The following is a 27,227-nucleotide window of genomic DNA, read 5'->3' on the forward strand; positions in this document are numbered from 1 at the left end:
GAGATCGGCCTCTTTTAATGTATTTACTGAGGAGTTTAGCACAGAAGAAAAAGAGCGTGCCAAGTAAGTTGGGTGAAAACACACTTTTGTGCAGCTTTGCTGCTACAGAGGCATCGCAGAGGAAGAACTTGGATGTTGAAGAACTGCAGGAGCAGAAATGCAGCTTCCGAGTGCTAATCATGTACCTAGTGTGGTCCCTGTAGCGATTGTGTCTCTAAGTGGGGTCACGGCAGTGACATGGGGTCACAGAGCAGATAGAAACTGCTGGATTGGTACTGTGCTAGTTTTGGGGATTGTTTTACACTGTTCATCCATAGGTAGGATCATATTCGGAAAAATTCTGGGATCTGCTGAATTAAGGACTAATAAAATGTTCTGGTGTGAGTTATGGAATGAACTGTTGTGAAGAAATGAGGAGGAGACAGATGTACTGATTCATTGCAGCATGAGCAGGTCATCAGGTTAATGAAAGGAATAAATGAGATATTAGGATGTTCCAGATGAGGCATTTTCAGTGGAGACAGGAAGGTGTTATTACCACTGTGCTGGACCATGGTGAGACTTCATTGCTGGCATTCCTTGTCTGGTTTTGGTCACTTGTTGCATACAGATGTTGTTATATAAAAGAAGATGGGAAGCACTCGTTTCATTTATGCAATGAATGTAAATAACGGCTGAGAGAGGATATGGCTATAAAAACATCTGTAGATGTGGCACCAGTGAGGGATAATAAGTAATTAATTAAGCTAACAGAAAATAATGGCATGAATAGAGCTGTCCATAAATAAATTTAGCCTGGAAACTGGAACTCTAGGAGTGGTGAGATTTTTAGAACACTTTCCATTAGATGTAGTGATCCAGAAGGCAAAATGGTTTTAAGATGGAGATTTAAGATTATATCAGAGGAATTCTGTTAGGGTTGCCTGTGATGACAGGTCTTGGGCCCTGAGCCTGGTTCCTGTCCTGTTTTCATTTAACATTTTAATATTGAAAGAGACAAACTGACACTCAAGGAATAAGTGGAGAAAGCTCTGGACACAGTTCAACATCTTCCAGTGTCTGGCAAACAAGGGATGAGTTTGCTTTTGGAAGAGCCTTTAAAAGCTCCTGAGAATTCCTTCTTCCTGGGTTGTTTTTTCTTTACTTTAAGCAAGAAATGTGACAGCGTCAAACACAACCACAGATAAAACTGATGTTTAAAACTTGCCATGTGTCATTGATATGAAAATCTTCAAATGGATTTAATTCTAGAGTAGTTTCATAAAATTTAAGATATATGACTAGGTGAGCCTAACTTCAGAGGAGACTGACTTAAAAGTATGAAATCATAAAGTTAGACTAGTTTTATGATAGGGAAAACAAAGAGAGATTCAGAGCTAATCACTTCAGAAACTTTTAGTTCAATTCTTTGTATTTCATGTAGAGGAAAGACATTGTATGAGCATAACAAGCTGCCACTGTGGGTGGTATTTTTGTCACACCTTCAGGTGCCTAAGGAATAAATCAGTGGATATTTCTATGTAAGGACTGGAATACTTAAAAAAGTATCTCTGTTTTTTTTGGTTATTGACTGACAACAAAGCAGTGGAATGTACAGAACTGGTGCTTAGCTGGGGTAAATTGTCCTTCAACCTGATATTACTTAGTCTTTTTGCTTTCTGAATGTGCTGAACAATGCTTGCTAAATTTATGAATGGCTGCACTGAAGTACAGCTGTGGTTTTCCACCACGATAAAGCTTTGGGCTACAAGGCGCTCATAATGCATCAGCATTTTGGATAAATGATAATTCAACTGTAACTGTATGAAATTTCAGATAGTCGAGCAATATAGCCATCCACACAATATAAGCCATAGTGCTATTGTCTGTTAGATCAGTGAGACCACCTGTTCTTAAAATAGGGTTTAATTCTCCAGCTTCCCTTTGTCGTTTCTGTTCTAGCATACCCCTATCTTTTTTTCTGCATTTTATTTTCATTGTCAATCTCTGCAAAGTCAAAGAGCAGACCCATTTACAGAAGAGGATTACTGATGGACCAAAAAATGACACAGGCACCTATTTTTGGCAGGAGGTATATATTATTCATAACAAATTGAATTTCTGCACCTCATTACCCCATGATAGAATGGGTAGGTTGTTTCACTTATCACTCTCAGAAATGTAAAATCAACCAAAGGGAAGGGGTACCTTCCCCGGGGGAAGCGCACGTGCCCCTTTGTGTATGTTTGCACAGTTCTGGAGTAGGCACCTTGTCCGTATGTAAGCAAAGTGCTCCTGCATCACCATGGCAGTCCTTTCTGTCCATGAAGCACAAGCACAAATGGATCTACAAGGTGGAAATATACATGCCCCATAAATAAATAAGTGGTGGGAAAGGCATGGTGGCAATACAAGTCTCTTCCACAGTCTGCTGTTACACGGCCAGTTTGGATGAGCTGTAACCCAGATGCCTTCCCCCTGTATCTGTGTGCTCCAGAATTTGGTTCTCTTTGCATACATAATGTGGAGAAGTGAATATTTAGACATATGTGCAGCCTTGGTAGGTCATTACCTGAATAAAGGCAAAAAAATTCTGTGGTTATTACTGTCTGACTTTTAAAAAACATTCATAGGTGATGATCCTGTATAGACTAAGATGTCAGCTGTGAAGATTTGGCTATCCCTTGAAGTCTGTAGTACCAAGCTGTGTAGAGTAGTTGATTGCAGCTGGTGTTTTTAATGGAATGTAGGATAATCAAGTTATATTGAACTGTTATATTAAACTGTTTGACTTCCTTATGCCATTTCGAAAATGGAATATAAGTTACTGGAGATTGGAATGCTGGTCCTCATGCTGGGAAAAGCTAGGAGAAGATGCATTGCTTAAATAACTGGGAAGATATTAAACTTACCATGTCTTTGTGCAGTCCCCTGGGGTAGCAATTATTTTCCAACCTTGAAGAAGTCTGAACAAATGTCTAGGATAAAAGTGGAGTTTCAAGATGGTGTTGGCAGGAAATAGGAAGTCACATGCAAGACAAATCCTTGGACCCGGAGTGTCAAAACATTTTGTTTCTTATGGCTGGATGCAAACTTTCGCATGAGGTTTTATGAATGGGGCAGTATCTAACTAGTCCGTCTGTCTAGACTTAGTGGTTGCTTGTTAACAATAAGGATCTTTGATTTCAGAATTGCTTACCATGTGACGTGTGAGTTCATAGTGTAATATTCGCATCACCTATTTTTGATTAATAAGCTTTATATTACGAGTATGGTCTTGCTTTTCCAAATCTGTGTCAGCCTTTGTGGGTGCTCATAATTAATTCAGTGTTCCACAAGTTTTGATGCTACACTGGAATGTTTTGGGCTTTGACTCTCTTGCTTCTTTTTTTTTTTTTTTTTTAACTTAACAAAATCTGCCCCCTAATAAACTACTCCATAGTAAACAATTCAGTTTCTTTCTTTCATTCTGACCTGGTCAGCTACCTTTTAATGCCAGCAAAAGTATCATTATTTCTAACTAGTGCTTTTCTTATTTTGTGCAATGTAGTATAAAATGTATATGAACATGATTTCATGTCATGTATTCATATGTAATGGTAAAAATATGTAGGTAAAACAAAGAAAAAAGGAAAATCTGCCTTTTTATTTGCACTGAAAGTCAGTGAGAAGTCAGGAATAATATGCTGAACTATATTTTTATAGCTGTACCGCTATGTAAAAAAGGAACATAAGGACATAGGACAATTCCTCCTGGATCAGACAGTTGTCCATCTATCCTACTGTTCTGTCTCTGACAGTAGCAGTAGGAGGTGCTGTTTAGGGACATCCCATGAACCTGGCCATTTTCCATCTTCTATTTTCCTAATACTGCCCCAGCATCCAAAATTGTATTGGAGAGGGTGCATCCCTGCTTCATCCTTTCAGTATCTATTTATGAATTTATTGCCTGTTAATTTGCCTAATCCCTTTCTGAACCTTCTGAGGTCATAGCATCTGGCAGGAGAGAGTCTCAGAAGCTCTTTACTCTTAAATTACCCTCTCTTAAAATACTCTCCCTTCTACCTGCTTTAAAGTGATCTCCTATTAGTTCTTGTATTTCAGGATTTCGTGATCAACAGTTCGTCAGTCACTTTATCTGCCACCTTTGTGATTCTGTAAACCTTGATCATCTCATCCCTTGGCTTCCTTCTCTCCAAACTGAGAAGTCCAGGCCATTTTAATCTCTTCAAAAGACCTTTGATCATTTTAGTTGCCCTTCTTTGGACATTCTCTAAATCCATGAAAGGAAAAAAAAAAAAAGAGAACAAAACAGAGAAATATGTGTGAGTGGCTACATGTGAAGTGTTCATGCAGTAGTTCTTACAGAGACCATTTGTTCAGATCCTGTCCTGTTGCTTACTTCTGTAGTCTATGAAAGAGGGGAAATATTTCATGTAAGTGTTTCAGAAAATTATTTAAAATTGTTGGGATGCCTTTTTGTAATATTTACTTGTAGTCCTTTAATACTTCACCTGGATATTTCTGTTTATCTAGTAAAAGCTTTTCACACAGTAATTTTGAGTGATTTTTGAATTTACATGTAACCATTCTGACCCTGACCTGGAAAAGTCTGTCCTGCTGTCTTACTTGATTTGGCTTCTGACACCATGTAATATTTCAAATTCATGTTCAAAAGTGGTTCCCGTGACATCATTATTCCTACAGTCCCACATTGTTTTGAATATTATTTTCTCTTCAGATGGAAGTCTTAAGTTTTCTACTTTTTCATTTTCTCCTCCACTGTGTTGCATATACTGTATTAACTAATTAAATAGATGCATTTGACTGTGAATAGATATGGGATGTCTACTTTTGCTGTCAAAATATATATATATATAAAACTTTAAAAATTTCCTTATGTAGTTAGGCTGATAAACCTGACCATCTCTTTAGTGATTCCTGTTATACTGTGAGTCACTAGCAAACATTTGGGGTTTTTTTCTGTTTTTACATGCAAATTTGCAAAACAATTTTGATATTAGAAAAATGTGGCTTTTAATCAATCTTCATTGCAGTAAGAAGTTGAGATGACACCTCAAGCTGTGTTAGGAGAAGCAAAGAATACAGGCAGAGGCATAAGTATGGAGGAATCATGAAAATTGCTGAAAAAGATGCACAGTGATGTATTATCATAAAGTTAATAGTTACAGGTAAGGGGAACTGTAAAGAAAAGATATAAAAGTTAAGGAGAGTATTTTCTGTTCTTCTGTATTCTTCCTATTGGGACAAGGTAATGGCATCTTCTGTTGAGAAAAACACTATTTTTTCAGAAGACAGTTGTATCAGAACTGCATCTTTTGACAAAGACAACAGTAACTGATTTTATTTGTAGTACATGATTATCCCCTCTTACAGGTTAAGTAAAGTTGGAAGAGGAACTGGAACAGAAAGTTAGATAGAAAAAACAGAGTGTGGAGACAACATCTGAGAGCAAGTCTCTAAGTATTTGTGTTGAATATAAAGAACACTTTGGCCTAGTAAAACTGATAGTAACATTATAAGCCACCTATATGAACTTATGTATGACAGTTATGCGTGACAGTACTGAAACTATAATTCCATCTTGTGAAAATGGGAATTGCAGGAGAATAAATGATGTTCAGCTGAACATCAGTCAGTCTCATGCCAGGAGCTTGAAGAAGAAGGGGTAATGCCTGCAAAGTCCCCACATGTAGTGAATGTTTAGAAGTTCAAAAGACTGATGTCAAGCAAATTTAAATGGGTCAGTCCATGAGACATTTGATCTGTCAAAAAAATCCCAGTAGTGGTAGTAGTCTCATGCAGTCCTGAATTTCTAAAAATTTCAAGTCTTTGACCCTTAAAGATACTAGGCATGACTTTGTGTTGCCCGACCTGTAGTGCGTACTGTGAAATTCTTTGAATCCTTTGTTCTTTGATGTTGCTTTCAGAAGGATGCAGGGTGCATTGCACAGTCACATATATGAAGTGACGAGACTATCGAACTACTAACCACTTTCCCAAACTTAAAGTATTTTCTTGGCAAACATCGTTTCTTTTAAAGGTCTTACATGAACTGTTCGCTACCTTCTTAACATTAAATACCATTTCAAACAATCCTAATCAAACATCCTTTGCACTGTATCATTGCAGAATATGAAACATGCAGTCAGCTATTTTATATTTCTCCTTCATTATTAGTGCGGCCAGTACAGACTTTCCATATGTGTAGATATCTGCATGCTAAATAGCAAGAAAAACAGATGATTTCTTTGTTTGAATGAAGGAAAAGCAATAGCTCTGTTACCAGAGGCAGGCTGAGTAATAGCTTTATTTGGATTCCAGTCTATTAGTTCATCTCCATGAATGACCAATTATGATTCATCTTTCCAAATACCAGTTATTTCATAAATCCTGCCAGAGAGCACAACAGTGGAACTGAAGAGCTGTCATGGAGCTCTGCCAATAAGGTCACTGATGCAGTTAAAATATATCTGCACATAATTTAATGCCCTTGTTGCATGCGTTGAAGGCATGCATTCCAGTACTCTCACATTTAAAATCCTTTAATTAAGGATGCTACTCCTTGTCTCTTGCATATATTTAGAGTTCTAAAGAGGTGCTGTTTTTAAAGTATTCAAGGGATTTAATTGGACCCTTCATAGCATATAGTAAAAGCCAGCTTTTCTCTTCAGAGATCTTTAGTTTTTATGACATAAGATGTTTATTTTACTTAGTCATTGTGACAACAGGTGCTGAAGTTCTGGGATCTCCTGGTTAGCTTTTAATAATTTTCTTCCCACACTTTCTTTTGCAAACTGTGTCTGTTACGGAAAGTGATTCCTCGGTTTGTCTTTACAGTCAGACCCCAGGCATCCTCCACTGAGTATTTGCTTCCTCTTTTTCACTGGCTGAAAGGGCAGTATTGGTAATAGCCCAGTTAATTGACCAGTGAAATCTTTTTCTGCTTATGCTCTGTAGGAAAGGTAATTTTGTAACTTTGAAAATACACTTCTGGGTAAGTGCCAACATGCATGGCAAAGACTGTAATAGTAATGTTGGACTTTTATGGATAATGTGAAAGAGTGAAATGCTGATCTTTTGAAATGCTTTCAGCATTTCTGGACGTTAGTCCAATAATTTCATTTTGGGGCAAATATGCAAAGCATACTGGTTAGTTTTCCATGATGATTTTTCATCATTTTCTCTCCATTCACATTCCAAATAATCTTTGAACTGTTACAAGGCAATAGTAGTGATAATGCTAGTCAAACTGCATTTTGCTTCCTTAAGAGAGGCTAGCATTTTGCCCTCTTAAAAAAGCTACGTAAAAGCAAAAATAAATAACACCTTTGGTTTCATTCGAGGCATTGCACATCATACTGTAAAGCTGTCTAGGCATGTCTACCATTCTGACAACTGAAACTTGCCAACTTGCACTTGTCTCCTATGAGTCTGAAGTTGTATGAAAGAGAAAATGATCCTAATCTTTCCTTTCATATATCCTCTGCCGTAACAACTTTTTCTGTGTAATATGTGGGGAAAATACACTTTCATATTCCTGACAGTGTCCTGAAAGAAATGGAAACATCAATGTTTTTCAGTATTTGCAGAAGATCTCCTATTGTCTCAGGACCCAATATGCTGCACTCTGCTATTGCTACAGCGTGGTAGCACATACCACTGTTCAAACATATTCACAGTATCAGGAAGCAAACTAAGCAATTGAAAATGTGCTCATCATTGTGAGTTAGAAGTCCATGCTTGGGTACCATTTTTTCAAATCCAAAAGGTTAAATGCATTTTAGTATGAAAAAAATGTCAGAAATAAAAAGTGGAAGGGCTGCTTTATTAAAGAAGAAAAGTTAGGTTAAGAAAAAGAATGTTATAAGAAAGAAACTTTCATGGCACTGCAACGTCATGAAAACTGAACTGGAAATAGTCAAACAATCAGTTCATAAGCAATCCAGAGTCTTCTTAAATTGGGCCATACTTACAGTGAAAGAGATTGAAAGAAAATAACTGGGGAAAAAATAGTTCGTATTTCTCACCCAAAGTTATTGATTTAAAACCTAAATTATTCAATATGAACAGGCCGATCAGCACTCATCTCAAAGATGCATGGGCCTTAATCTACTGGAAATTACAGCAAGATTCACTTTTCTTTCAGTAGGATGAGAATCTGGCTTAAAAGGAGCCAGATTCTCATGGTTTGCTAGCCCATTTTGTTCAAAACTCAATATATTAGCTCTGTAAAGGCTAAACATTTGGGCTTAGTTTCCACATTTCAGACACAGTATATGCTGCTACATGTGGAGTAAGAAGTTAAAATCCAAATGTTACCTTTATTTAATGACAAACAGTAAAGTTACAAAAAGAACAGGTACTGAGCATAGAAGACTCGTCAAACTTAATCAAATTTTTTATTGAAGTAGATCTCTCATTACTGTTATTTCAAGTGAATTAGTGTTTCTGAAGGAATATACTGTGATACTTTGCAACACAATTGCAGATGTTATCAGGATTCACTTAGTGAGATTTAATGGAACAGTACCTTTCTCTTAGCTTTGAGCTGCTCGTGATATTTGTTGGACGTGTCGCCTGGTATTTCTCCTCCCCAGAGGGTAATTCCCACTATGGAATAAGTGATGCCCATGACAAGCAGTGGAAAGCAGTAGACCAGCACAATCACAATGACATGATACCTGCAATGAAAAAGCGTTAAGCTGATAAGTGCCTTCAGAGGAGCTATACCAATGGAATGGGCTGCTAGAAGCCAAGAATGCTACTGTAGCACAAAGCATGTTTTATATTGACTGGCTAGTCCTTGATGTTTTCACTGTCTTTTTGAAAGTCTTGAATTGCACTGCAAATTTATTTACATTTTAATGCAAGTGCTTTATGGGGTTTCTACTTCTGATTCTGAACTTGCACTAGCATAAATTAAGAATGACTCTATAGTTATCATGATTAGTGACTGCAGAATAAGGTATGTTTGTCCATACCTATCTGAATTGATTTAATTATTGCACAGCCAAGTATCCTAAGGGCAAGTTAGGCATTTTGAGCTCTAGTCTGGACCACAAAAGAAAGAGGGAAATAAGTATTTAAATGGTATATTTATACAAAGGCCCTGATAAGTGTCCTGCGTTACCCAACGTACTTCATATGGCAGATCTGTTGCACATAGGCAACACAGATCTGTTGCCTACGTGCAACATAGTCATCGCTGCTGACGTAAGCACCGGGAAAAAAAAGATAACTTCTTTTGCCTCCTGTTAGTTCCTGATTAAATGCCATCTTCAGATAAAATCCCAGTGAATGATCAGTGAAGAATCCCCAGCCGTCACTGAGACTGACCTTACTGCCCTAAAGAGAAATATCTGTGCATGGCTCCTAAAGTGATAAAAATTATATATGACCAGGGCCTCTTTCACGTGCCTGAAAGAGAGCAGAAGGTCAGCTTTGATGCTGGATGGTTACGCAGGCTTTCAGCCTTGAACACAGATTTCATCTTAAATGCCAGTGAAGACATGAAAGGGCAGATAATGTTTCTACGGCTAGGTAACCACTTATTCGTAATTCCGCCAGAGGGACAAATAGGATATATTCAATTTAACTGACTGTTATTCTGCACTTGCAGAAACTCAAACCAGTTACAGGTTTTACAGTTTTCTTATTTGGACTGATATCTGAGATAAGTAATTGTGATAATGTAACAGAATGAACTGGGAGAATCCAACCCCCTCATGAAGAGATCCAGAGGAAAAAATCCGATTAGGACAGGAGAGGCTGGAAATACTTGTTTTCCTGGTTAGGATGAAAAGGAAGCTTGTTTTGAATTGCATGTTCTGTCCCCATTTCTGACCACCTCTGTCTGTATAGAAGTAGCCATCTTAAGTGAAGCAATGATGGTAAACATGCAGCATGGGATGGAGAACACTCATAGAAGTAGAAGAGAATAAATGTGTTCCACTGATCACTTAAAATGCTCTATCTTCCTAGCTTAGAAAACTTGCTTTACATTTCTCAGTGATCAATGCTGTTAGTTATTCTGCATGTAGAGTATCTGCGTGATACTCTACAGCTTTTGCCAAGTCCATTGCAAGCGTAGACACCACCATGCACAAGTTTAAAAGAACAAAAGCTTACGTAAAATGCTGTTTTGGACCACCTGGCCACGCTACATAGCAAAGAGTTCTCCCAGGCATCACCTTGGTTATGGAGTATAGGCACTGGGGAAAGGCCAACAGGAAAGCCAAAATCCATATGCTCCCAATGACCACCTTGGTAGCAGTTGCAGAGAGCCTAGGTTTCAAGGGATCAATAATGGCCATGTATCTGTAAAAGAAAGCAAAAACCTGTGCGTAAGAAACCTTCAGAGATTAGGATGTACCTAGAATCAACCAAAGCTTAGGGTTGGGAGAAGGATAAAAGCAGAGATATTTGTCTTCCTGGAGTTCTGATGGCATTGTTCTCTTTGGGTGATTCAGCCCCCATGAAGGCAGTGCTGGAAGAAAAAGAACATTCATTAATATTATTTTAAAGCTGTGGGACACCCAGTTAACCCTATGTATACCAGTAGAGCAACTATTTCGCAGAGAGTTAGCTAATCCTGTTACTGCACAACCTGATTGAAAAGCAACAATGCAGCTGGATCCTCTGCTACTCTGCTACATAATACAGGGTTTCTCTCTAATTAAAATATTAACAGCCAAGCTGTCAGGATTATTAGTCATCTGTCCAAAAGCTACAGGAACCTGATAACTCCGCATGCATTTATTTCAGTAGACATAGACTGACTTCGGATCATCTGCCAAAGAGCCCCAGACTGCAACTGGTTCGAGATTGAGAGGAGCCATATAAGCGTTTCCTTGGGCAATGTAGGAGTGATAAAAACACCAAGAGAAATAGATGCATAAAGCATGAAAACATCTCATTTGCTTTCTCAGTCCCTGCGTTCTCAGGTAGGATAGCATTCTTCTTGCTGCCCTATAATTGTATTGGCAATCCATGTATGCTGATAACTTTAGAAGAACATGCAAAAAATAATTTAAAAGTTTACTCTAAGTAATTACAATTTAAAAGCTTAGGAAAAAAGAGCAACAGGAAGGCATCAAGGCAGACAGTAAAAGAAAACCAAGTCTTGTTTTCTGTCTTTCGATCTCTGTTACAGATGCAAGAAAGGAGACAGAAATTTTGTATTTTATATACTCCATATCACATACTCATGTGTTTGTCACATTTTTCTTAGCATGACTACTGCTTTGATTTCTGGGCTAAACCCTGAATTAATGTATTTTCCACCAACTTCCCTGATCACACTATTTTGTTTCATTTAACAATGATCAAATAATGACTTGCAAAATCATTACTTGTATTAATTAAATAGGAACACTGTTCAAAATTTCTTCCACTGTTAGGGGGAATGCTGATAAGTATCAGCCAGGATCACATTTAAAGAAATTTTTGTACTTCTGTAAAACCAGGGAGATACTGGCTACATGTATGTCCCTATTATGTTACCAATATAGCATACTGAATAACTAACTACATGTTCTTTAATCTGACATCCTAATGTTTTCCAAAACAACATAAGAAAATGGTTTTTACATTAATATTTTGCTTCAGATCCAGAGGGTTCCCAAAGTACATTAAAAAATCCTTTTATTCATGATTGAAACACAATGCTGTTTGTGAGTTAATGTAGGAGTTAATGGATGAGCAATTTAAATCAAGAAATTTCCATGGAAGTATTCAGTGTGTCTATGCTTATTCAGCAAACTGAACATCTGCCCTTCTGCAGTCATTGGTAGCGTTGACATTCTACACTGTGTTTCCCAAACCATTACTTTTCTGAACTCAGAATTAGAATAACAATGATTTAGAAGCTCCTCAGGAATAACCAGGGCAAGTCAAAAGGAAACTAACAACATTAAAATATTATTTTCTGTGTTTCCTTGTGTTTTTTTTTATTTTCATATTATATGAAAACACCTGAAGCAGATAGAAAACTGAGATGAATCTGAAAACCAGCTTGAATGTTTTACTAATGAGAGTTTTCCAAATTTCTAGGAGAATGTCTGGATCAGTTTCAACAGCTTGTCATCAGCCACAGGGACTAGTACTAATTCTGGAAGAAGCAAACTCATTGCCAAAGAATAATTATGGCCCATATACTTTCACTCTCTTTCACAGTACACATGTCCAGTTATCTGATCGTCTTTGACAAGATAATTGGAGTATATCAGTGGTTTCCTACAGGTCCTCTTTGTTTCCATTGTAGGTCTCCCGCCTTCGTGCCTGGTTACTGCCCTTGTCCCTGCCTGTTTCAGGTTTTAAATACAGTTAGAAAGTCAAACCACGCCTATTCCAGCCTACATGTGTAGAGCAAATATTGTCAGAACTTTCCAGTATTGCTTCCCTCCTTGTGTCATTTATACCTTCTAAAGGAATTGCAATAAGTAAAAGATGTACTATGGCTTTTCATCTACTCTTTCTCTACATTTCTACCTCATATAAAGATGGATTGGGATAGATTCAGAGACTATTTTCTGTATGGAAAGTTACATAGGCAGTAATAGACAATGTATAGCAGGACTGTGGAAAAAAAATCACTTTGTCTCATCAGCATTTGTAGCTTTTGTGCTATTGTTGAGATTTTAGGTGTTGCTGTGGGGCTTAGAAGTTATAAAATCAGTTTACTTTTCACTTACAGAGAATTAATTATTTTGTAGGTAAGCAAGCATAAATTAGTAGATCCTATTCCAAAGTGACACTAATATGCGATTATTGTTATTTTTCTTGTCTATGTTTGTCCTTTCAACATTCGTAGATAAAAAAATTTCAAAGCTGTTCATGATGTTTACTTTTTGTGTTCCCACATTCTGCCTCGGCTTTAGATCATGAGAACCCTTCTTATACTGTTAGGTAACTGCTTGGGTCTGTGCTTCCAAATCCAGGCAGGATTTGAATTGAAATCCATTGAAATCAATGGATAAGCTGCTATTGATTTGAATCAATCCTTTTTTGGATGAATAAGTTCTGTTCTACTGCAATTAGAAGAGTAGCACTCATTTAAAATGAAGGAAGGTGCAACATGTCCTAATTATTACAGTACACACCTAGGTTCTAGGCAGATGTGCCCAAGATTTTTAGGTACAGATATTAGCTACAAGACAATAATAAGATAAGATAATAAGATAAGATAATAATTCATAAGGTAATGCTCCTGATAAGGATTTGTGCAAGTAATCTTCTGCATCCATATTTACCTGCTATGGCAAAAAAATTTCATTCAAGATATTCCTACTTTTTGGAAATTTCATACTTGAGAGATAGGTAATTACAGAATAGATATTTGTTTTAGCAAAAATAACTCCGTTTGTAGTTAACCATCAAATATGTGATAAATCCAACATCTGCCATCATAGTGGTACTCAGCCTCTAGTAGACGTAACTGTGCTAATACCGTAAAGCATCTAAATGCTGCCAGAAACAGAGAGGATCTAAAACAACTTCAGTTCTGAATCATCAATTTCCATATCTAGAATATCAAGCCTATTCATTTTGCATTGTTTTTACTGCACTTACATAGTTCTTCTCAGAGGGTAATTAGTTCCCTTCTCCTTTGCCTGCTTTTTGGTTTTTTTTCAGCTAAACTGGTGCTTTTGGTATTACATAATAACTATGAAATAGCTTTATGCAAGTGCTGTGTGTCTTGCCCTGAGAGAGCAGCAGATCTCATGAAAATATACATCAGTTGGATTGCTGCCCTCTGCCCCCTAGTTCCCTTCTCCTGCAAAGAGTAAGTACAACTTGGTAGCGAAGATAAGTTTGTAATCATGAGTCCTGTCTTTCAAACTGAGCTAGTTTGAGTGTGGGCTGCCAGACACTGTCCAAAATGCTTGATGATCTTTACCTGTAGTAGGTGATAACCCATAAACAAGTCATCATTTTCACATGCTTGTGGGACTCCTGAGGCATCTCCTCCTAGCCTGGAATCATTCCTTTCAATTGCTAGTTTTCTTCAGATTGCACGTTGACATTATTTTATATGCTATTGTCAGATTTCTATTACATTCACATTATTCTTATTCCCAGTTATATTATTCTTATTCCAAATAGGTACCAGCAGTAATTCTCTTTGGCTAAGATAAAATTCTGTTGCTTTATCTCCCTGTCTGGTGACTGCCCTTTAAAGATGTGGATTGTTTGTGTGAAATGACTCATACAGCTGTAATGATGGAAATTCTAACTATTGGCTGGCTGAGTGAGGTAAGTCAAAGGACAAGGATCAGATGAAAAGCAGGCTAATTGTCTTTCTTGTTGAAATGTGAGTGATAAGCCAACAGCCTAGCTTTTGCACAAGATAAATTACAAAACTGTAGCAGGCAGTCATGCTAACAAACAAGATGGGGAGGAGGTGGAGGAGCTTTGACCATTCCCTCAATAATGTCTTTGTGCAGGAAGGGCTTAGCTGACCAGAGAGTGTTGACAGCTCTCTACTACTGAGCCTTTGATAACAACTCTAATTTATTCTAATTTACCAGTACACTAACAATTACAATGAAGTCTCTAACTTGTTCCCTAAGTGGCTTTTCTTAGAAACAAAATTGCTTAATTAACACAGTGAGTTATTGCTTTATAGCTGCAGTTGTTACACTCGCTCAAATTTGTCATATAAGTTTGCTAGCATTTTCCTAGAGAAGCCATCATTGCCATAATTAAGGATAGTGGAAAATGTGGAATGACTCTCAGTTGCAGGTTAAAAACCACCTCCGTAGTTGAGCTGTCTCTGGATGTTAATCGCTGTAGCCAAAAGAAGCCCAGAAGAGAACGGAGTCCTTCCTGCACTGTTAGCTGTCACGTGCAAAGGAGGCTTAGCCATTCCTGCCTATAATTCTGTTTGCTGGAAATGTCATCTTGCCATTACTGGTACCTAAGGGTGGTAAGTTGTTTGTCTATCTCTTTAGCCTCAACATGAAGGAGCAGTGGCTAATTTTTCAGTTGGCCCTTGCCCTTGATCTCTGTCCATTTTGGCCAGGGTGTTTCCATGAGGAATGAAAGCTCCTGCTAGCACAGGCTAGAGGTTCCATGCTTAGGTGTTGCTCAGAAAATTAGTGAAGTGAGGAGGCTAAGTATGGAATAATGCGTATGTATGATGCAAGATATTCCCCCTATATGTTCCAATTACCCATGGCTGACAACTGCCTGTCATCTTTCATGGTGTAGCTCTGTCATTAGGGCTCATTTCCTTACTCTGTTTGATATCCTTACATACATTTCGTACGGCAAAGTGCCAGTTACAGGGGGGAGCTGCAGGCATGCTGTCTGACTTGTGCACTGAATGGTGCTGACCATGGTGTAGAAAAAAGAGGATTGTGTGAGTAGGCCAGGAATGAAAGGGAGAATGATGAGATATGGGATCTGGAGCAAAAAGCAAAAGAACTGAGACTGGGGAACAGTTTGCTGAATGCAAAAATAGGAGTAGAAATGAAACTAGAATAATGAGAAACTACTAGGAGGAGAAGCAAAGAAAGGAGAATTGTAGAATAATAGCAGATAGAAATTGGGTTGAGAGAGGAGAGAATAAGAAAGGAAACTGGGGTGATGTAAAGGCAAAAGACATATGAGAAAATTCAGCCCTAGTGGACCAGAGATTCCAAGGTAAGTAGAACTGGTAGAAAAGCCCAATGTTTTGACAGTAGGGCGCTCTGGTGGCAAGCCCTTTTGCCTCTGCAGGTGTATGGGAGAGAACTCCCAAAGAGTGGTTCTCTCTGTGATCAGCCAACCATAAACTGCGTGCAAGGGGAACAGGGGGACGACTGATGCTCCGATGTCATCTGTCTTAATGACTGTTCTGCTTCTCCACTGTTCTTTCAAGTGTCCTGAACTTATGCAGTCCTTCTCAAGTCAGTGGAAGTGGCGAGCGCTGAGGCCCTCATAGGTCCACGGTGGTCTGTGATATTTATACACAGACCTTGGACCTCCCCACACCTCTGTCTCCAAGGACACTAAAAGATGGTAGGCATTTGAGCTGAAGGAGGATTTATAATGGCTACAAGCAACTAAAGGCTTGTTACACCGCTGAAAAGCATTCTGTGGCCACACAAACATTATTCAGTGGGGTGCTGTGCCAATTTGCTTTGCAGTCTTTGGACATTTACTGTTCAGTCAGTCACTGGGCTGCAGCAATGGAACCCCCTGCCAAACAAAGGGCTCTGAACTCTCACTGAGGTCATTTGGTTTCAGGATCGGACTTCTAATGCTTTCTCACTCCAGTGGGAGCTGCTGCTAACACCACAGATAGCTTGTTCCACACAATAAAGCAGGGATGCTGAATCTAAAGTACACATCAACTGAAAAGAATTAACTCATTATGCTCATTTACCACAACAAGCAGAAACCATTATTACCCCATCCAACATAAACACTAACACTTGGAAGATAATTATAAGATGGAATATGCACATTTAGAAATTTAGAGTTGTAAATATGTGCAGGTAGAAACTCAAGCCAACACTTGCAAGAATGTGCATTATTCAACATCTGTACCATGTTCTATGTATTGCCCTAAAGCATTTTTAGGTAGCACTTTAGTTTCATCACTAGAATCATTAGCACATGATTTTGTTTGCTGCAATCGTGCTATATCCCACTGTCATCACTTCTCTTCTAGCTTTGGATTGTGTTAGTCTGTGTCCCTAGCTAATTACTACTGAAGTCAGCAAGAGGCTTTCCACTGAACTTAATGAAAAATCAGTCAGGCTGCAAGATATAATGGCTGGTGCATCATGGTGTGCTTGCTGCAGCTTGCTTCAAGACTGTTTTCTTATCTGCTGGGATCAGAATAGATCTAGTTTCCTTCAGAACTACTCAGTTTGGCTGGAGTCTACAATTTATTGTTTGGTACTTGTTTCTTGGGTTCATCAAATCAAGAAAATCTGTTTTCTCTGAAACGATAATAGAGACAGTCCTCATTTGAATAACATTGATAAACTCTTTAAGCTAGTGGTTATAATGACAGCATAATCATGTAGCTCTGTTACAGTTTGCAAATAACATGAGACAGATAGCTGGTAAGTACAATAAAAGATTCTGAAGTTTGTGTATTACAGTCCTGACAGTAGAAAAGGTAAAAAAATAATCCCAATTTATCTTTTTGTAAAACAGCATTCACTGACTAATACAGGCAGGAAAATCTTCCTTCTTTAACACATTATTTAGAAAATGGTAGCAAAAATACATAAGACATTTTTTAAAACAAAATTATGTTCAAAATTGGATCCTACAAATGCCCATCTGGAGACACAGTTGGAACCCTTTAATTATCCTAAGTGATTTGTTTCACCTGTTTACAGTGTGTTTATAAACTCAAATCAGGGAAAAAGTAATCAATTCAGCCCCAGACTGTAACAGGAAATTGGGACTTGACAAAGGAAGAGACTGACAGAAAATCATAATGCTTACATGTAAGTGGCTCATCAACAGCAGATAGCCGAGTGCACTTCCTTCGCGAATGCACAGATGCTGTTATGCCCTCAGAACAGAAGCTGGTTTTGAAACTTTGTATTTGGAATCAACTGGCAATTAAGAAACTTAATTAAACAGGGAAATTGCTATGATTCCCTGCCCTTATTTAAAACATTGTTGTGGAAAATCCTACAAAAGGTAGATACCTCTGTAAGGTAGAAACAGGAGACTAAAGGGGATGGAATGAACTGTGAGATTTTAGAGGCATTTTTTGTATGATGAAAACCAAATCTTTAACTTTTGCATTCTTTAATCTTTATCTTCTACCTACTCGTGCAAGGCTCCGTCTTTTCTTGTGGGAGTGGTCTGTACTCATTCATTTAGACTGACTTTCTCTGCAGGAAGAGTGGCTATGGGCGTTTTTGTAGGACTGTCTCTGACTGTTGAGTAAGACTGGTTTTGGTGACCAGAAGGATCTCCAGTGAACAATGTTACTGTTACGCAGTGATCACCTGAAAGCTAACAGCATAAAGAAAGAGTGTATGACAGCATGATAGATAAACAAACACATTGTACATTTGAGAGATCGGTGGGCAATATCCCAGAGGGATAACTTGGCCTTGATTTACCCAGAGGCACACGTGCTGCTCTTGGTGAATGGCTGTCGTGCTTTGAGCAGGGGGTAACACTGCAGTTCTTCTGAAATCAGGACTAGCGTCCAATGCCTTGCTTTTGGGTACCTCTTAACAGAAACCTTAAAACAGGAATATTGAAATTCTTCAGTATAGCTGAGTTCTCATAAACAGGGCAATGCTTTCTATTTGAGGAACGTTTTGGTAACTTGCAATGGGCTAGATTTTTATAAGTATGTAATTGATTTTACACAATGTATTCTATACCTATGCATATTGATAGAAAAGGGATAACACTTCCCTTTGGTCTGTCTTATAAAATGATGGCCTCTACTGACTGCCCCTGGCAGAAGGGCTTCTGTTTTTCCTGTTCCTTGAATACGATCTACATGGGCTATCAAGGACCAATATCAATGCAGTCTGTAAAAACAGCTCCATCTGCTCTGTTATTGCCTACATTTCTGACACTGTCATCTGAAGGGCTTCTTTCTTGTTTCTGCAGTTATTTTGAAATAATTTTATTTTAGGTAAACACAAATATGTGGATGATACAAATTTCTCTCCTGGTTGGTAAACCAGTCAGAAATACATGCATATAGGCAATAATATTCAAGGGAAAAAAAAAAAGAAGACAAAAAAACCCCAATCCTTGACTATCTTTGAAAAGTACTGCAGGCCACATTACATAGTAAACCACAGATAAATCTTTTAATAGTTTTCATTAAGCTATAAATAAGGGCACTGAAAAAATGTATTTAAGGCTAAGACTGTCTAAAATGAACTTCTCATGTGAACATATGGTTTGAACTTGTCAGATGTTGTTTCCTGCCTGGAACAAGAAGACTTGGGGCTAGTCACTGTTGTAAATGTTGCTTATACTCCTCAGGATATTGGCGTATCAACCTCATTTTTTTCACTGCATCTTTTGAAGGCAGCTTGTTAAATAGAATATTTACTCAATGCAAAACAAAGAGGAAAAAAATAGCTGTTATGCCGATATTTATTCCCAAACTGTCTCAGTATGTTATCAATAACATAACTCTGATGTGAATTTTGATGAAAAGATTCTGTCTTTTTGCCTGATCATTATGAGTTTGCACCATAGCAAGAAATGGATTATTTTTCCTGTGTCTCTGCCAGTCTGAATCTTGTAGCCATTGCACCAGGATGTTCTGCAGAAACTATTTCACCTCTTTTCTCAGAAAGAAAGAAAGAGAATTGTGAAACCCAGAAAATCATTTTAGGCCCCAAAATCATAAAGAGTCCTTTATGTTTCACCTCTTGATTTTTGAACCCTTAACGCTCTCCTGTTCAGCTTTTTCTCTCCAGTTCTGGGGACTGGTATTTTTAAGAGGGCAGCCTAGATACTGGAATCCAGAAATATGATGTGCTTCATCTTAAAATACAAATTGGGAAACACAGAGAAATGGGGAAGGCATTTCCTATTCGAATTCTATAGTTTGACTGGCAAAGTAATAATACTAATAATAGTGATAATTTTAAAAGCATATCTGGCATTTTTCCCTTCATGATATGCAGTGACCAAGGCTGATTCATGAAGTCATGATTATGAATTCATTATGAAGTTTGGAAAAAACGCTGTATTGAACTTTAGTTTGGGGGTAGGGCAGGTAGTGTTTTGTGTAGTTACGTGACACCACAGGCAGGTAAAGCTAACTAACAATAAAATGGCACCTTGTGGAAAAAACAGCACAGTGAGTTTACAGATACTCCCCTTCATCCATTTCTTCAGATGAAAACATTCTTAGATATGAGGGGGAGATCTCTCTGGGGAAAATAGCCTGCAAAGCACAAGAAACCTGAAAAGAAATCCATCTAGCTTTTTGTTCTTCTTGTTCCTATGTTCATCTCTCTCTCCCCCGTCTTCGGTGCAAATTCTCTCTTCTTTTACACAGAAACCATTTACTTTGAGACAACAGAGTTTGAGGGAAGGAGAGCGAGAGAAGGGCGAAAGGCTGCAGTTGTGTTTGGGCTGTGCTCTGCGCAGGGGACGGCAGCTGGCTGGGCGATGCAGGTTTCCTGCCTGCCATTGCTTCAACCTCCTCTGTTCACTGGTGAGCCAAGCACAAAACACTCAGTACCAAGCACATGTACAAGAATGCAAGTACTAGGATACGTCTTCTTGGTGTGCATCTTCTGCTGACGCCACTACCATATGACCACAACATAGGGTCTTGCCCTGTGCACACCATATCCTAACCTGTTAGACATATTTGAGATCATTTTTTCACATACACATTTCCCTATACTTCAGTGTTTCTGAGCACACAGGACAGGTAGCAGATACTTAACTCCCCATTCAGATAACGTTATTCTACATCAAAGATGGTCGTCTATAGTTTGGCAGGAGTATCAGTTTAAAATGTTTATGGCACATGAAGGCCTTGAGCAATTTGTCCCAGGAACAGAAACTCATGCAGAGACAGATACCAAAATATATTCTACTGGAAAGATAATACATTTTTCAATGTGCCAACTGCCTACTTCAGAATTTCAGCAACAGATTCATTTATAGGGCTTGTGGTATTACTTTGTGACAATAATAACTGCTCTTACAGCATGCACTTGAAAAGAATGAAGAGCCCAAGTGATATTTTGAGGATCTGAGTGTGTACACGTGATGAATTTAGGCTTCATTTGATAAATTGAATCATGTTTATGCCTTGTAACTGTCTTCTGTTACAAGCTTGTATCATATTACTTATGCTGGAGTTTAATGACTGTATAGAGGGATTATTAACAGCCATCAGTAACTGAACAATGTCCCAGAAAAAGAGAAAACTGACCCAGTATATGTGTGCTTCTGTAGACATATTAGAAGTCTAAGAAATAAGGCGGGAGACTAGAATGACAAGTTTTGAATAAGGATATTGGTGTAATAGGTGTAATACGAGAAACTAGGTAGGAGGAATGTAACACTGTAATACTAAGGTTCATAAAAAAGAGGAGATTGTGCAAGAGGAGGATAAAACTGAATGTTAAATATAGTTTAAAATCAAGTCAAGTAAAACAAATGTATTCATGAATAATATAGAACTTTATGGTTTGAAACTCCAAGCATGACTCTGAAAAAATGAACTTCAGGATAATACACTCAGCTAATTCACAGTAATAATGTCACATGGTGACATCCCAAAAGAAATTAGAAAGGTTGTGATAGTAGGTAAAACAATTATAATAGAAGATATCAGTGACATCTGTGCAGACATAAGATATATTCTTGGTCAACATTAATGACTACTCTATGAAGCATCTACAAGGAGAAGCCCAAAGTAAACAAGGAGCTCTTGAGTTGGTCTTGAACAGTGTCTATGGTCAGGCTTAAATGTTATTATTCTTTGAATAGTGTCTAGAGTCTGGCTGGTTTTAACATCTCTGCAGAAACAATAAAAGCCCAAAAAAGCTGCTATGGTAGTGTTTCATTTAAGACAGGAGGACAATAAGAACTTGAGGAAGCTTATTAAAAAGAAATGAGAAGGGCAACCAAAAGGAAACAGAGACTGCTAATAACAAGAATCAATCATATTCTGATACATGGAGCTTCTCTAATTATCTAATGTTTTATTAGTGAAGATTAATTTGATTTTGAGTCTGGTGTTCAGCAAAGTGAGGGTAGGCGTGTTGGGAAAGAGAAAGCTGGGCCCATGGCTCTTGGATTCTGATTCTCATTCTGCTGCAAATTGTTTCATTATTTGATTTTTCAGTCAAATTTTTAAAGACATCCATTCTGATGTCAACATGTTATCCATGTCAACAACGTGATGCTGTGTAGTCATACTTAAGTGAGCTGTCTGGGGTACCAGAGGTAAGAGTGCTAATATAGTGTCTTTTAGCTCTAATTTTAATAGCCTTATTCCTTTTAAAAATAGAGTTGCAGATACAGTTCTGTGGAATAAATACAAATAGGAAGTTTCATAACAGCTCTGTTGGACTAGACAAATATAGAATAAAGTTCTGTATCTGCCTGTAGGTCAAAAAAAAAGGTCATTTCATTCTATCAGAAGGACCAAAAAAGGGGGAAAAGATGAAGTTGTTATTGAAATCATAATGGGACTTTGGGACATGATCAAGTTTTAAGTTTTAAAAATGGTGATTTACTTTGATAATCTCCTGATTTGAAGTTAATTATTGGACTTTCATTATTAATGGCTCACTGAGGCAGCAAATTGTAACAGCTCCAGAGTTTACATCAACAAAACACGTGAGGAAAGTTTTGTGATTAAAAAAAGGTGCATGAAAGTGGAATTCTCTTTAACATTGGACTTTATTTTGTCATTCTTCTATTGCAATACCTTTGATCTGCAAGTAGCTGAACTGAAAAATAGGCTGGGATTTTTGCAGAGTATAGGGCTAGGATAGATGGGTAACATTTGGCAGAACCTGCTCTTTAGAAAGCATTAGGTCAAATCCATAGTTTTTCTCTTTCCTAATAATTTGTTAAAAAAAGTTACGTAGGTATTTTTGATGCTATTATGTTGACCCATGTTGAGCAGCAGTAAGCCTTGTAGGCTATTTTGCAGTAATGCAGAACTTTGGTGTATCATAAATATAATTTTATTTACATTTGTATGAAATACTGGCATATATATGTCATTCTTTTCAATTACTTTTGCATATAAAGAAATCTAATATATATGTAATAGCTCTTCAAAGACCACAAGTTTGCTTGCATGCTAGGAAGAAAAGAAATAGTAAGATGTGAGTAGGATCAGCAACTACTCACTGTCACTGTTAGAATACCTTGTTTCATTCCAGAGCAGTTGCTTTTACAAAGACTTAAACTTGTTGAAATGAGGAAATCATTATGGAATTGCTGAGAGAACAATAACTGAGAAAGTCATACTGTAGATGTGCTAATAACAGGAAAAAATGCATAAAAATATACTAAGTGCTCATTGAAGGCATGTTATTTTACGCTATATTGCTACATCTCCAAACTTTCACTTTCACCATCAGATATCTGCAGAGAATTTCTAGGCCTACACACAGAACTGGTTGTATAATGAGGCGATCTTGGGATTGGAAATTAATTGCCAGCGTACATGAACCAGCTCTTTTGCATGCTAAGAGCTAGTAGGAAGGGACAGTGGGTCTTCAGTGGCCAGGGCCAGATGGCTTAAATGCTGCCTGAGTTACTGTCTTTAATTTTGTCCAAGAACTGTACCACAGCCAGTAGTCACAGATGGAGTTAAGACACATGACCCTTTAGGATCATGCACTGGCCAGTGGCAAGGACATATTGGCTCCAGAACCCTATTCAGTTTATCTTAGGCTATTTTAAATGTTTAAGCCCCTAAGGTAGCTAGAGGAACTATTGCACTGGAAGCAATGTAACTGTGGTACTGTGCGGTGTGAGCTACAGAAGAACAAATGAATGAATGAATGCCTGTGAAGCAGTACAGGGTAAAATCTGTGCTGCTTCTGATACTTGAGCTGGCTTGATCAAAGCTACCGGTGGCTTCTCTGCAGTAGACTGCAAACAGCCTGTTGGAAAAGAAGCAGAAGACGGGAGAAAAAGACCACCTGGAAGGGGTGGCCAGAAGTGTGAATAAACCCACATAAATTTGAGTCTGTGTTTAATGACCAGGTGGTCATACAGCAGTCTTGGATACTTTCATGCTCACACCCCACTGCAGGAACTGCCTGCTCCACAGAAGTCTGTGTCAGTCCAATAATTTCACAGTGCACACAACAATTCATACTCTGTGAATACTTGGATGTTCTAAAACGATCAATGGAACATATCACGACATACTTTTTAGTGAGTTGCAACCCATGACCTTTCAGTATTTTGGGATGTTAAAAATTTCTACTGGAAAATCATCTGATACGATCCCATCATTTCAGTTCCCTCAGTAGCTTTATCCTAATTTGTAGCTTTTTTTGGTTTAATTTTTAAATGAGCATGAATGTGTAAGGAGGAGCTCAATGGGGCAGAACTAAAGCAGAGTGTCTTGTCTGAAGCACTGGCTGAAATTTTACAGAAGGCAAATGGGAACCAAAGTCTTAAAAAATGTCCACCCAGGGCCCTATTCCTGTGCCCTGGAATAGGGCCGTCTGCAGATCCAAGGACGTTCCTTGGGATTCACCTTGACCCTCAGTTTTCCTCTTGACTCTGCAGAAGTGTTCTGCAGAGGTAGCCAGGAAATGGTTAAAGGTACTGCACGCATCAGGTGTGATGTGGTATAAAAGGAAAAGGAATCGCAGTGTGAATGGGGAAGGAGGGATAGACTGCTCTCCTGTTTGTTTTACATGATGCTCCTTGGTACTACAGGGAGCTCACCTTAACACAGCTGTGGCATTGTTCGCTGTGTTCCCCCCAAGGGAAGATTTTGATTTGTCTTTGGGGGCAGGAGAGCTTGGAAGATGTGGAAAATCGTGATTTCTTCAGGGGGTTTTCAGACAAGAAATAGATCAGAGTGAGTAACAGTAGTAATTGACTCACTTCTGAGCACCGGTGTCTCACACTGCTAAACGAAGGAAAACATTTCCCGTATATTTGTATCTGACCATTGCACTTCAGTCAGTGTGGAGCAGAGCTATTCTTTACTCACTCCAGAAATGCACCCTTTGGATTCCCAAGGAACTGTATTCACCTTCGTTTCCAGTTTCCTAGCATAAATTTAGGAACTTTCAAGGTAGTAGGTACTACATATCTGTGGATGTTTTTGTCAGAAAAATGAAAAACCTTACTCGGACCATCCTAGTAACTGCTCTGCTAATGACATGATCATCTGCAGCAATACAAGTCAAATCCTCAGCATCAACTAAAAACATTTTATCTTTCTGAAAACCTCAAGATAGATGAGAATCTTAAGCTAAACCCAAATTGACAATGGAAGAAATCTTTGCCTTGTTAAAGATAGTATCACTGGCTTTAAACTATCTCCTCCATTATTAATGAGAAGTAACAGTTGGGAACAAGATTGTTCCCAAATCACAATCGCATCACTGGCAGGAGGAAAGTGTACTGATTTCCTCCTGTCTTCACCCATCCTCGGAGCAGAGAGGTAGAAGAGTTGCTAAGAATCTCATTTTCTCTTTCATTTTTAGCTTTATGGAACAGAAATGCATCTGGCTGAGAATGCCACCTAAAATTTGCAACAACAGAAAAGCATTATTATGAACTTGTCCGCAGCACAGACAAAAGGTACAACAACATGTTTCCCAATCTTTGCACCTGGAAATGACAAATAATGTTTCAGAAGATGGATTAAACCTTATAAAGTCTTAACTACCGTCACCAGAAAGTGCTGCAGTTCTGCCAAGTCAATTCAGGCAGGATGCATAACATGATTTGAATATGTAGAAAGGAGTTTTGTGAATAATGTCAGTGCATTGCTAAAAGGAATAAAAGATCTGAAGTACAAAGCGATCTGTTTTTCTGAATGAAAATTCAGGAATTTATTGGATTTCTAAAGCATCGGGTAAGTTATCTCTCCAGCACAGCAAATGTGAAAATGATCATAAAGAAAGGAATATTTCCTAGGGGAGACTCACAGCACCTTCTGAGAAAGATGGTCTGTCAAAGCATCGCTGTTGGAAATCTGACAACTGCATCTCCCCTTTACTCTGTGGAGACTGCAGCTGTCCTATTCCATTGTTGTCAAGAGCACAAAGGTAAAGTTTTGCCCTGTCCTGTTTTCTTTCACAGTCATAAAGACTTATTTTGCTGCAAGTAATCAGAAAAAAATCAAGCACTTTGAAACCGTGTTCTTCCCAGACCTCTGGATATGCACAGATGGCAATGTAAATAGTCTCATTAGTTAAAATCAGGAGGAACCAAGCAGCTCAGAGCTGCCTGTGAGAAGAGCCATTAAAAACAGAGTCTGAAGTGATTTCTGAGGAGGCGGAAAATGCCTCTGCCAGCTGCAGAAATACAAAGAGGAGGGAAATTTGAAATCCTCTCCCTTCACACACAATCTCTACAGCTCCTTATCAGTATGAATTAGATGACATGGACTGAGGGACAGCTACTGTTTTCACAGGTGGGGAAGCAAAACCCTGAGCAACGGCTGCTGTTACAGGATTAGTATTAAAAGATGGAGCACAGAGAGCAGCTGAAGTCAAACAGAGAGGAAGTGTTTGTTGTAAAAGAAAGCAAGAGAGTAAAACCAATGAAAGGCTGAAGGAGAAAGACCAAAGACAGGGAGCAAAAGTGTGTTAGCGAGAGATCTTAAAGAAGTACAGAGGAGCACAATCGATGAACTATTGAGGGCTCTGCCTCTCCTCACTTAACGATTGTTATCTCTGTATTTTTATTTCAGCAGAGAATCTGATCGCAATCTCTCACCCCTAAATTTTTCCTCTCTTTTCTCACCTGTCCACAGCTATCGCTGTCATGGAGTAGATGCTGGCGAAGACAGCTGTGATTGGGAAGAAGTTGTGGAAGCGGCAGTAAGCCTCTCCAAAGTACCACTCACTGTGCAGCGCGTAGATGAAGTTGATGAGAGTATTGAAAGCAGCCATGGAGGCATCGGAGAAGGCCAGGTTCACCAGGAAGTAATTGGTCACCGTCCTCATGCGCTTGTGAGCCAGGATAATCCAGATGACAATGAGATTTCCAAAAATGGCCACTGCCACCACACCACCATAAGCCAGAGACCACAGGGCAATGCGCCAAGAGGGCTGCACAAACTGATTGGAGAAGTTGGCGGCTGAGGATGCTACAGGGGGAGACGCATTTCCAGCTGGTGCTCCCAGCGCCTGTCCCCAGGGATCGCCCGCTGCAGCAAGGCTCATGTTCCACCTGCTGCTCATGCTCTCGTTCCAGTTGGCTGTGGGGACAGAAGTCATCTTGGATGTTCCTCTCCTCTCTTCCAGGAATGATGTGCCTCTCCCACCTCCCTCTCCCAGCCCTCCAAAATCCCCACTCACAGATAAGAAGAGGAAAGAAAGAAAAAAGGAAATAAGGCAGCACAGCAGGTACTGGGAAGGAGAGATCTGCCAGAAAAAGCTTTGGCTACGGTGTTCAAACTGTTAGAAATGCTGTACCGGCTGAGTCAGGAGAGCTACCTCTGGGTAGAACAGCATCCCATTCCTCCTCTGTACGGCCACCTCTTGCTTTTGGTTTTGCTGAAGGAGAAGGGGACTGGGAGCCAAGGCACATTTTATAGGCTT

At 38.7% G+C, this 27,227-nt stretch overlaps 1 protein-coding gene across 1 annotated transcript in view; it reads right to left on the minus strand.

The window, feature by feature from the left end:
- TACR3 (tachykinin receptor 3) overlaps window positions 1-26,903 on the minus strand; it is a 41,349-nt gene extending 14,446 nt beyond the window's left edge. The window contains exons 1-3 of the mRNA XM_075499282.1: window positions 26,428-26,903; window positions 10,132-10,320; window positions 8,534-8,684 (exon numbers count right to left, since the gene is read on the minus strand). Coding sequence (XP_075355397.1) covers window positions 8,534-8,684; window positions 10,132-10,320; window positions 26,428-26,903 — 816 coding nt within the window. The remainder of the gene's footprint in view (window positions 1-8,533; window positions 8,685-10,131; window positions 10,321-26,427) is intronic.
- Between the last annotated feature and the right edge of the window lie 324 nt (window positions 26,904-27,227).

This window comes from Mycteria americana, chromosome 4, assembly GCF_035582795.1.
Source record: "Mycteria americana isolate JAX WOST 10 ecotype Jacksonville Zoo and Gardens chromosome 4, USCA_MyAme_1.0, whole genome shotgun sequence".
Lineage (NCBI taxonomy): Eukaryota > Metazoa > Chordata > Aves > Ciconiiformes > Ciconiidae > Mycteria > Mycteria americana.